The sequence below is a fragment of the Oncorhynchus nerka genome, linkage group LG4 (assembly GCF_034236695.1).
Source record: "Oncorhynchus nerka isolate Pitt River linkage group LG4, Oner_Uvic_2.0, whole genome shotgun sequence".
Classification (NCBI taxonomy): domain Eukaryota; kingdom Metazoa; phylum Chordata; class Actinopteri; order Salmoniformes; family Salmonidae; genus Oncorhynchus; species Oncorhynchus nerka.
Genome location: NC_088399.1, coordinates 46,031,408 through 46,043,805, shown reverse-complemented (window position 1 = coordinate 46,043,805; position 12,398 = coordinate 46,031,408). Strand labels below are relative to the sequence as shown.

General features: G+C 45.1%; 1 protein-coding gene across 1 annotated transcript in view; it reads right to left on the bottom strand.

Moving 5' to 3' along the window:
• col27a1a (collagen, type XXVII, alpha 1a) overlaps nt 1-12,398 on the bottom strand; it is a 250,288-nt gene that overhangs the window by 220,777 nt on the left and 17,113 nt on the right. Inside the window, exon 3 of the mRNA XM_029657740.2 lies at nt 6,012-7,462. Coding sequence (XP_029513600.1) covers nt 6,012-7,462 — 1,451 coding nt within the window. The remainder of the gene's footprint in view (nt 1-6,011; nt 7,463-12,398) is intronic.

The following is a 12,398-nucleotide window of genomic DNA, read 5'->3' as shown; positions in this document are numbered from 1 at the left end:
GTGCTTGGCCATGTTAGTTTGTTGCTCCACTACAGCCCCATCGATGTGAATGGGGGCGTGCTCAGCCCTCCTTTTCCTTTAATCCACAATAATCTCCTGAGTCATGATCACGTTGAGGGAGAGGTTGTTGTCGCAAAACACCAGTCTCAACATCAACAGCGAAGAGGCGACTCCGGGATGCTGGCCTTCTCGGCAGAGTTCCTCTGTCCCGTGCTTGTGTTCTTTTGCCCATCATAATCCTTTATTTTAATTGGCCAATCTGAGATATGGCTTTTTCTTTGCAAATGTGCCTAGGTGGCAAGCATCCCGGAATCGCCTCTTCACTTTGACTGGCGTTTTGCGGGTACAGTGTATTGAAGCTGCCTCCACTCCTCTTTCTATTCTGGTTAGAGCCAGTTTGCGCTGTTCTATGAAGGGAGTAGTTCACAGCGTTGTACGAGATCTTCAGTTTCTTGGTAATTTCTCACATGAAATGGACTTCATTTCTCTGAACAAGAATAGACTGACGAGTTTCAGAAGAAAGTGTTTTGTTTCTGGCCATTTTGAGCCTGTACTTGAACCCACAAATGATGATGCTCCAGATACTCAACTAGTCTGAAGAAGTCCAGTTTTATTGCTTCTTTATTCAGAACAAACACTTTTCAGCTGTGCTAACATAATTACAAAAGGGTTTTCTAATGATAAATTAGCTGATAAACTTGGATTAGATAACACAACGTGCCATTGAAACACAGGAGTGATGGTTGCTGATAATGGGCCTCTGATGCCTATGTAGATATTCAAGAAAAAAATCTGCCGTTTCCAGCTACAATAGTCATTTACAACATTAACAATGTCTACACTGTATTTCTGATCAATTTGATGTTATTTTAATGGACAACAAATGTGCTTTTCAAGGACATTTCTAAGTGACCCCAAACTTTTGAATGATAGTGTATGTAAAACATCGGACAGACACCCATCCGGTGCATTCGGAAAATATTCAGACCCCTGGACTTTTTCCACATTTTGTTATGTTACAGCCTTATTCAAAAATGTATTAAATAAACACCATACACCATAATGACAAAGCGAAAACCTTTTTTTTTTTAAGTCCACATGGGATAAATTCAATTGATTGGACATAATTTGGAAAGGCACACACCTGTCTATATAAGGTCCCACAGTTGACAGTGCATGTCAAGAGCAAAAACCAAGCCATGAGGTCGAAAGAATTGTCCGTAGTGCTCCGAGACAGGATTGTGTCGAGACACAGATCTAGGAAAGGGTACCAAAAAATGTCTGCAGCATTGAAGATCCCCAAGAACACAGTGGCCTCCATCATTCTTGAATGGAAGACGTTTAGAACCACCAAGACTCTGACTAGAGCTGGTTGCCCGGCCAAACTGAGCAATCAGGGGAGAAGGGCCTTGATCAGGGAGGTGACCAAGAACCCGATGGTCACTCTGAAAGAGCTCTACTGTGTGGAGATGGGAGAACCTTGCAGAAGGACAACCATCTTTGCAGCACTCCACCAATCAGGCCTTTATGGTAGAGTAGCCAGACGGAAGCCACTCCTCAGTAAAAGGCACATCACAGCCCGCTTGGACGGCCCCAGGGAGACTCTCAGACCATGAGAAACAAGATTGTCTGGTCTGATGATACCAAGATTGAACACTTTGGCCTGAACGCAAAGCATCACATCTGATGGAAAACCTGGCACCATCCCTAAGACGAAGCATGGTGGTGACAGCATCATGCTGTGGGAATGCTTTTCAGAGGCAGGGACTGGGAAACTAGTCAGGATCGAGGCAAAGATGAACGTAGCAAAGTGCAGAGACATCCTTGATGAAAACCTGCTCCAGAGTGCTCAGGACCTCAGACTGGGGCGAAGGTTCACATTCCAACAAGACAACAACAAGACAACAAGCACACAGCCAAGACAACGTGGCTTAGGGACAAGTCTCTGAATGTCCTTGAGTGGCCCAACCAGAGCCCAGACTTGAACCCGATCAAACATCTCTGGAAAGACCTGAAAATAGCTGTGCAGTGACGCTCCCCGTCCAACCTGACAGAGCTTGAGAGGATCTGCAGAGAAGAATGTGAGAAACTCCCCAAATACAGGTGTACCAAGCTTGTAGCATCATACCCAAGAAGACTCAAGACTATAATCGCTGCCAAAGGTGCTTCAACCAAGTAGAGTAAAGGGTCTGAATCCTTATGTAAATGTGATATTTTAATTTTCTTTTAATCAATTTGCATACATTTCTAACAACCCACTTTTGCTTTGTCCTTATGGTGTGTGGATTGAGGGGGAAAAAACAATTGAATCAATTTTAGAACGAGGCTGCAATGTAACAAATGTGTGTGCGGTCAAGGGGTTTAAATACTTTCCGAAGGCACTTTATGTACTCACTGTGAGTCCTTTTGATCAATGTGTGTGTGGTTGTGATCTTATGTTTAGCAGATGTTGTTAAAACGTGAAATCAGCTCAGTTCTGTATGGGAGAAATTGTGCTTGGGAAATATCCTGTGCCTGTGTTGTTATCATAATGATTTGCAGGGCTAGTTCAAACATCTGAAAACAGACACTGTGGTGTGTATGTGCTACTTAGATTGAGATGTTTATTAAATCAATTCTATTGAGTGAACATTAAACTCAAAAGGAGCCCATGGAGATGTTTTAAGATTGCTTGCAAGGTATTCAAAATAATTTGCCATCTGCTTGTAGGTGTTGGAAGGGCATGGTGTTGGGGAAAGCACAGAGACAGAGCTGAGCCCTGACAGATGGTTCATCGCCCCTTGGTACATCTTCTTCCTGGCCTGGCTCATACTGTCCCCTGCCCTTCTCACCAACATCCAACGCTTCAAGGCGCACCTTCACTCTCTGCCCTGACACTCCATCTACCTCTGCCTCATCTCTTGACCCTGTGTTGTGTGCTAAACACATTTGTGCAGATGTTGGTTCAGATGATTTCTTTAATTGCACTATTTTCCTCCTGTGGTATTTCCTCTTGTGATCGTCACCTGGTGAAAAATATCTAGCAAAAGGTCTGCAAATGTCTGTCTGATTATTTATACTTGTGGCATAAAATATGACTGTTCTGTATCAGTCACTCAGTAAACTTGTACTGCTTTGTAAATGAGCTATTTAAATTAGGTTAATGTCTTGGGAGTCTGTTCTTATTGCCTACAGCTGGACAGTCATTCTCACCAATGTACCATGGTAGGAAGGTTCCCACTACACATTACACAAGGCTTTACATGGTAATGTAGATTAGGTTACTGTCTTGAGGATCTAGTCTTAATATACTGTATATGACAAACTAAAACAACATGAGGATGAAGTGACTGTCATTACGGTAATCTTTATTGTGATTGGTAATGTGTGAATAAGAAAAACAGTAGCTCACAACATGACATACTGTATAAACAGTAATCTCCCAGAGAAAGAGAACATATTTACTGTAGGGTGTCATGTGTGATGGCAGCATCCTGGAAAGACACTCTACCAGCTGGTGTGAGGAAGTACTCCTTGAGGTTGTTGGACACGTCTTTAGCAACTCTGGTTGCCGTCTGCTTGCCGTCTGCCAACATGTTCCTTGGGTCCAGGAAGCTGGTGTCCTCTTGTACCACCTGCCTTCACTCTCCTGGGCACAGGTCCCCAATGGGTGTGGAGTGGTCAACAAACGTGGGGTGGGTGTACCGTGTTGATGACTCTGTCAGTGTCTGTGATGCAAAGGTAGTTGTAGAGGGCCACGCAGGCCTTCACAATGGTCTCAGCTTGCCCTGGACCAACCTCATTGACTCGTCCCAGGATCCTCCATCTTGCAGCAAGGAATCCAAAGGAGTTCTCTAAAACTGGCTAAAGCTCTACTCTGGCTCCCCCTAGTGGATATCCACTACACAAGGCTCCTCTTGCTTGGTAAACTACTCTGGTTCCCCCTAGTGGATATAGACTACACAAGGCTCCTCTCGCACAACGCATCACCGGGGGCAAACTACCTGCCCTCCAGGACACCTACACCACCCAATGTCAGAGGAAGGCCATAAAGATCATCAAGGACAACAACCACCCGAGCCACTGCCTGTTCACCCCGCTATCATCCAGAAGGCGAGGTCAGTACAGGTGCATCAAAGCTGGGACCGAGAGACTGTTAAACAGCTTCTATCTCAAGGCCATCAGACTGTTAAACAGCCAACACTAACATTGAGTGGCTGCTGCCAACACACTGACTCAACTCCAGCCACTTTAATAATGGGAATTGATGGGAAATGATGTCAAATATATCACTAGCCACTTTAAACAATGCTACCTAATATAATGTTTACATACCCTACATTATTCATCTCATATGTATATGTATATACTGTACTCTATATCATCTACTGCATCTTTATGTAATACATGTATCACTAGCCACTTTAACTATACCACTTTGTTTACATACTCATCTCATATGTATATACTGTACTCAATACCATCTACTGTATCTTGCCTATGCCGCTCTGTGCCATCACTCACTCATATATCTTTATGTACATATTCTTTATCCCCTTACACTTGTGTCGATAAGGTAGTAGTTTTGGAATTGTTAGCTAGATTACTTGTTGGTTAGTACTGCATTGTCGGAACTAGAAGCACAAGCATTTCGCTACACTCGCATTAACATCTGCTAACCATGTGTATGTGACAAATAAAATTTGATTTGATTTGCTTGGTAAGCTACTCTACCTCCCCCTAGTGGATATACACTCCACAAGGCCCATCTTGCTTGGTAAGCTACTCTGGTTCCCCCTAGTGGATATACACTACACAAGGCTCCTCTTGCTTGGTAAGCTACTCTAGCTCCCCTTCGTGGATATACACTACACAAGGCTCATCTTGCTTGGTAGCGTACTCTGGTTCCCCCTAGTGGATATGGACTACACAAGGCTCCTCTTGCTTGGTAAGCTACTCTGGCTCCCCTTAGTGGATATACACTACACAAGGCTCATCTTGCTTGGTAAGCTACTCTGGCTCCCCCTAGTGGATATACACTCTACAAGGCCCATCTTGCTTGGTAAGCTACTCTGGCTCCCCCTAGTGGATAAACACTACACAAGGCTAATTTTGCTTGTTAAGATACTCTGGCTCCCCCTAGTGGATAGACACTACTCAAGTCAGACTTGCTCCACTCTGGGTGGAGCTCAACAACGATGTGGACAAAGGTGCAGTCTGCCCCCAAAAATCCAGCTCCATCCATGCACATGCAAGCATGTCGATCGACGGAGTGAACCTTGCAGTGACCTTTAGCCTGCAGTGACAATATGACTCCAGCTAGCTTGCCCCACTACCCCAAAGCTAAACCCTAGCAGCCTTTCACTTCAAACAAGGACACTGACATGCTTTGTACTCTGTATGTACGAATAGATATACATTTGATGTTGTTGTGTTTTGAAAAGCAGAAGAGGACAGTAAAGACAAACAAACTGAGAAAAAGGAGAGACATTTGAACAAAGAAACTTTGTGAACCATGACCACAATGTTCTCTCTCCATCTCTCTTTCTCTCTTTTGTCTTCAGTCATCTTCCTTTCTCCCCCCACCCCCACTTTCCACTGTAGACATCTGGCTATATATATACTGAAGGGTTCTCTGATCACAGACCCAGCCCTCCTGTCCTCCTCCCCACTTTCTATACCTGGGCTGGCAGAGCATTGAAGAGGCTGTGTTCCCCCCCATATTCCCTCAGCAGAACGTCACTGAGCCTCGATTGTTCACAGTGAGGAGGGATAGAGGTCTGTAATCAGACTGGAATAGAGTCTGGGAGAGAGAGTAAGAGGGGACGGGGGTAGGATGAGGAAGAGAGGGCTCACATATGCTCTACTTTCACCACTCCAGTGAGTTTAATAACTCAACCTGCTACACACTTCCACCTCGCACATACTCACTCATGCACACATGAAAACACATATGTACACTGCCTTTGTGCGCTAAATACAATATCTTATGCATCCCCAGTTGGTAGGAAAGAGTATTAAGAGGCTCTTACCGCAAGGCCTGGTTCACCCTTTAGCCCTTGGGGTCCTGGCAAAAGTAGAGGAAAATGGGTCGGCTCCACATCATACGTCTGCCACCAGCCCGTGGCGGGGAAGTTAAAGGTTGCATAGGTGGGTCTGGTGGGCCGTTGGGTGACAGGTGCATTGGTGGCTTTCGATAGCTTTGGATTGGCAGGTGCATTGGTGGCTTTGAATTGGCGAGTGGCTGTGACTTTAGGCTGGGCTATTGTCTTTTTGGGTGCTGTAGGCTGTGGTTTCTTTGGCCCAGGGCTGACTGCCCCCTGGGCTAGAAGGGCAGAGTCTGGCTTCTTCTTGGTAGGCTTGGCCGCAGCAGTGAAAGAGGGTTTCTGCTTTGCCTCCAGCCCCAAGGTGGTCTTCTTGGGGATGCTGTGAGAGGTGGGCTTGGCTAGGATGGGCTTGGCAGGGGTGGGCTTGGGAGGGGTGGGCTTGAAATTGGCAGGCTTAACAGGGGTGGGCTTGACATTGGCGGGCTTGATATGGGTGGGCTTGTGGGATTTCTGAGTGATGGGGTAGGTTTTGGGGGAGGAGGGAGGGGTGACTCCATTCCTGTGTGGTGCTGTAATGGTCTCGCTCTGGGCCTTGGTCGGGAAGGCTAGCCCAGGCCCTGTCATGAGTAACATCACAGTACCAGGCAGAGGAGAAGGAGTGGTCGTAGGGGTGGGCTTTAGCAGGATGGCCGGCACCACATGCCTAACAGCAGAGGCAGCTGCAGTGGCGCTCCTTGCTAGGTTCATGACCATGGGCTTCCTATTCAGCTCGGCGGGAGCTGGCAGGGCCAGGCTGGCCGTGATGTTGGGGTCTCGGGTTAAGAGGGGTGCTATGTTTGGCCTGTAGGTGTCACCCTCCCTGCACTGTTTCTTAATGTACCTGCAGTAGTTGTGAGCTGCCTGGGAGGAGGGGATAAGGTCAAACTGGCAAATGGCACCCTCGAACTGCACCGAGCCCTGGCCCATCTTCCCGAGCAGGAAGGAGCTCTCAGGGTCCAGGCCTTCTCTGTCTACCGAAGTCAAGTCTGCGTGAACGCTCTGCTTCCCACAGGCAGAGTATAGAGTCACCCTTTGGTCACGGATGTCCAGAGCCAGATGGTGCCACTGGCCATCGCAGAGGTCGTAGTGGAGTGGGACGGCGCTCTTGGGCCCTGTGTGGAGGACAAGCTGCCCCGGGGTCAGCTGCAGGCCTAGCAGGAGCCGGCGGTGGCCGCTGAGCACGGTGAAGAGGAAGGCGTTGTTGACACGGTGGGAACGCACACTCAGAAGCAGCGCCAGGTTGGGCCAGTAGGACGGTGGTATGACTGAGCGGGCAGGGGCCTCCACACGTGCCTGTTGGGTGAGGATGACTCCCGATCGGAACGGAATGATCCCTGGACGGATGGAGCTTGATGGCTTCTCTCCCTTGAGCCCCAGCCTCTGGAGGATGTCCACATCTGCAAGAGAGCAGGACAGGTGTATGATCAGAGTGGCCACGCACACGCGCACACGCACACACACACACACACATACTGTGAAGGAAGAATGGCACTGGGAGTAAACGTTTTACGGGCTGCTGACCAGTTATACTATTTCGTGTGGTTTTTTGCACTGATTTTAACTGTTTTTATACATAATGTTTCCGTCATCGTTTCCTATGACCGAAAAGATCTTCTGGACATCAGAACAGTGATCACTAACCTTGATTTGGAGGAAGAAGTCTACTTCAATAACTCAGCTCACGCAGAACATACTGCTGACCTGAGACCAGGCCCTAATCTAAGGCACCGGAAGAGGAAAAGCAATATATAGAGGCCAACTTGGGGGCACCCTGATGAAACTACGGCGACGAGTAAATAAAATGCCTCTACCCTCTGTTCTATTGGCGAATGTACAAACACTGGAAAACAAAGTACACGGGCTCTGTTTGAGACGATCTTATAAATGGGACCGGAATATCCTATGCTTCACTGAGTAGTGGCTGTACGAGGACATGGTTAATATAAATCTAGCTGTTTTTCTATGCATCGACAGGACAGAATGGCAGCGTCTCATCAACTGAAGGGCGGGAGTGTGAGTCTCTTTGTGAACAACAGCTGGTGCGCAATCTCTAATATTAAGGACGTCTCGAGGTTCTGCTTGCCTGAGTTCGAATGCCTCCTGATAAGCTATAGACCATACTATTTACCAAGAGGTTTCATCTATATTTTTCGTAACTGTCTGCTTACCACCACAAACCGATGCTGGCACTCAACAAACTAAACTCAGCAAAAAAGAAACATCATCTCACATCTCACTGCGTTTAGTTTCATCAAACTTAACATGTGTAAATATTTGTATGAACATAACAAGATTTATCAACTGAGACATAAAATGAACAAGTTCCACAGACATGTGACTAACAGAAATTGAATAATGTGTCTCTGAACAAAGGAGGTGGGGGGGGGATCAAAATCTAAAGTAACAGCCAGTATCTGGTGTAGCCACCAGCTGCATTAGGTGCTGCAGTGCATCTCCTCCTCATGGACTGCACCAGATTTGCCAGTTCTTGCTGTGAGATATGTTACCCCACTCTCCCACCAAGGCACCTGCAATTACTTGGGGGGAATGGCCCTAGCCCTCACCCTCCGATCCAACAGGTCCCAGGAGTGCTCAATGGGATTGAGATTCAAGCTCTTCGCTGGCCATTACAGAACACTGACATTCCCTTCTTGCAGGAAATCACGCACAGAACGAGCAGTATGGCTGGTGGCATTGCATGCTGGAGGGTCCGGATGAGCCTGCAGGAAGGGTACTACATGAGGGAGGAGGATGTCTTCCCTGTAATGCACAGTGTTGAGATTGCCTGCAATGATAACAAGCTCAGTCCGATGATGCTGTGACACACCGCCCCAGACAATGATGGACCCTCCACCTCCAAATCGATCCCGCTCTATAGTACAGGCCTCGGTGTAACACTCATTCTTCTATGATAAATACGAATCCGACAATCACCCCTGCTGAGACAAAACCGCGACTCGTCAGTTTAGAGCACCTTTTGCCAGTCCTATCTAGTCCAGCGACGGTGGGTTTGTGCCCATATGCGACATTGTTGCATATGGTGTCTGGTGAGGACCTGCCTTACAACAGGCCTATACAAGCCCTCATTCCAGCCTCTCTCAGCCTATTGCGGGCAGTCTGAGCCCCGATGGAGGGATTGTGCGTTCCTGGTATAACAGGTGTGATGTTCGGATGTACCAATCCTGTGCAGGTGTTGTTACACGTGGTCTGCCACTGCGAGGACGATCAGCTGTCTGTCCTGTCTCCCTGTAGCGCTGTCTCACAGTACAGACATTGCAATTTATTTCCCTGGCCACATCTGCAGTCGTCATGCCTCCTTGCAGCATGCCCAAGGCACGTTCACGCAGATGAGGCAGGGACCCTGGGCATCTTTCTTTTGTTGTTTTTCAGTCAGTAGAAAGGCCTCTTTAGTGTCCTAACTTTTCATAACTGTGACCTTAATTGCCAATCGTCTGTAAGCTGTTAGTGTCTTAACTAGTTGCTCCTACCCTCTACTTTTTTGAACATTTTGTTAAAAATCGTGCAACATTTCAGCGCCCTGCTACTCATGCCAGGAATATAGTACGTTCATATGGTTAGAATGTGTGGATAGGAAACCCTCGGACGTTTTTAAAACTGGTTAAATCACGACTGTGGCTATAACATAATGTGCGTTACATCGGAAAGCGCAGGAAAACCTGATCACAGAAAATGGAAATAAATATCCTTGCGCCACTTCCAGCAATTGTTAACAGTGAGCCGAATTAGATAAGACCGAGCATTCAACTCCCACAGCATCCCCATGTTGTCTAGAGTCTTGTGAATTGAATCATCTTTGATTCTTGGTTGAACCGAAACAGGGGCACCACTTACCTCCGGTCTCCGCCCAGATCATTCCGGAAGAGCTCTCTCGTGAATTTTTTTTCCAAGACGACAGCCAATGATTTTTACATCGCCTACGGATGATTTTTATCGCTATTAACGTTTACTAATACCTAAAGTAGCATTACAAACGTATTTGAAGTGTTTTGTGAAAGTTTATCGTCTACTTTTTTGAATTTTAAAAATGACGTTACGTTGTGAAATCGCTGTTTTTTCGTTTATCACACAGTCTACATATAACGATATCTTGGCTTTATATGGCCCGATTTAATCGAAATAAAGACCCAATAGTGTTTATGGGACATCTAGGAGTGCCAACAAAGAAGATGGTGAAAGGTAATGACTGTTTTCTATTTTATTGTGCGGTTTGTGTAACGCCGAAATGCTAATTATTTTGTTTACGTCCCCTGCTGTGCTTTTGTGTTGTAGTGTATTGGTGCATGCTATCAGATAATAGCTTTTCATGCTGTCGCCGAAAAGCATTTTAAAAATCTGACTTGTTGCCTGGATTCACAACGAGTGTAGCTTTAATTTGATACCCTGCATGTGTATTTTAATGAACTTTTGAGTTTTAACTAATACTATTAGCATTTAGCGTAGCGCATTTGCATTTCCAGAGCTCTAGTTGGGACGCAAGCGTCCCAAGTAGAAGCAAGAGGTTAACGACCGTTCCACAGGTGCATGTTCATTAATTGTTTATGGGCCATTGAACAAGCATGGGAAACAGTGTTTAACTTCTTGGATATAGGGGGCGCTCTTTTAATTTATGGATAAAAAAACGTTCCCATTTTAAACAAGATATTTTGTCACGAAAAGATGCTCAACTATGCATATAATTGACAGCTTTGGAAAGAAAACACTCTGACGTTTCCAAAACTGCAAAGATATTATCTGTGAGTGCCACAGAACTGATGCTACAGGCGAAACCAAGATGAAACTTCAAACAGGAAATGAGCAACATTTTGAGGCAATGTTTTCCATTGTCTCCTTATATGGCAGTGAATACGCCCTGAACGAGCCTACACGTTCTGCCGTTTCCCCAAGGTGTCTGCAGCATTGTAACGTGTTTGTAGGCATATCATTGGAAGATTGGCCATAAGAGACTACATTTACCAGGTGTCCGCCCGGTGTCCTTTGTCGAAATTGGTGCGTAATCTTCAGCTGCACGCATTCAGCCATGTGATTCAGAGGAGAGAGGAGACTTCCACGAACGATATATCATCGAAGAGTTATGTGAAAAACACCTCGAGCATTGATTCTAAACAACGTTTACCATGTTTCAGTCGATATTATGGAGTTAATTTGGAAAAAAGTTCGGCATTTCGATGACTGAATTTTCGTTTTTTTTGGTAGCCAAACGTGACGAACAAAACGGAGCAATTTCTCCTACACAAAGAATCTTTCAGGAAAAACTGAACATTTGCTATCTAACTGAGAGTCTCCTCATTGAAAACATCCGAAGTTCTTCAAAGGTAAATGATTTTATTTGAATGCTTTTCTTGTTTTTGTGAAAATGTTGCCCGCTGAATGCTAACGCTAAATGCTACGCTAGCTATCAATACTGTTACACAAATGCTTGTTTTGCTATGGTTGAAAAGCATATTTTGAAAATTTGAGATGACAGTGTTGTTAACAAAAGGCTAAGCTTGAGAGCTAATATATTTATTTCATTTCATTTGCGATTTTCATGAATAGTTAATGTTGTGTTATGCTAATGAGCTTGCGGGATAATTACACTCCTGGATACAGGTTTATTTCGTAGCTAAACGTGATGAACAAAACGGAGCGATTTGTCCTAAACAAATCATATTTTTGGAAAAACTGAGCATTTGCTATCTAACTGAGAGTCTCCTCATTGAAAACATCTGAAGTTCTTCAAAGGTAAATTATTTTATTTGAATGCTTTTCTTGTTTTTGTGAAAATGTTGCCCGCTGAATGCTAACGCTAAATGCTACGTTAGCTATCAATACTGTTAAACAAATGCTTGTTTTGCTATTGTTGAAAAGCATATTTTGAAAATCTGAGATGACAGTGTTGTTAACAAAAGGCTAAGCTTGAGAGCTAGCATATTTATTTCATTTCATTTGCGATTTTCATGAATAGTTAACGTTGCGTTATGGTAATGAGCTTGAGGCTGTATTCACGATCCCGAATCCGGGATGGCTAGAATCAAGAGGTTAAACCCTTTACAATGAAGATCTGTGAATTATCTTTGAAAGACAGGGCCCTGAAAAGGGGATTTTCTTTTTGGAGTGGGTCTGCTAGTACAGTATTTATACAGTGCCAGCAGGATACAAGATAGAGCACAGGAGACGGGAGGTAGAATTTTGGCATTTGTAAAGAATGTGATTAAGTGTGAACAGATTGAATTCAAGAATAAAAATATTCTGGAAAGTATGATTATTACAAAAACTTTATCTCCACAAATGTCATTCAATATCATTGGTGTACTGTATACACTACCGTTCAAA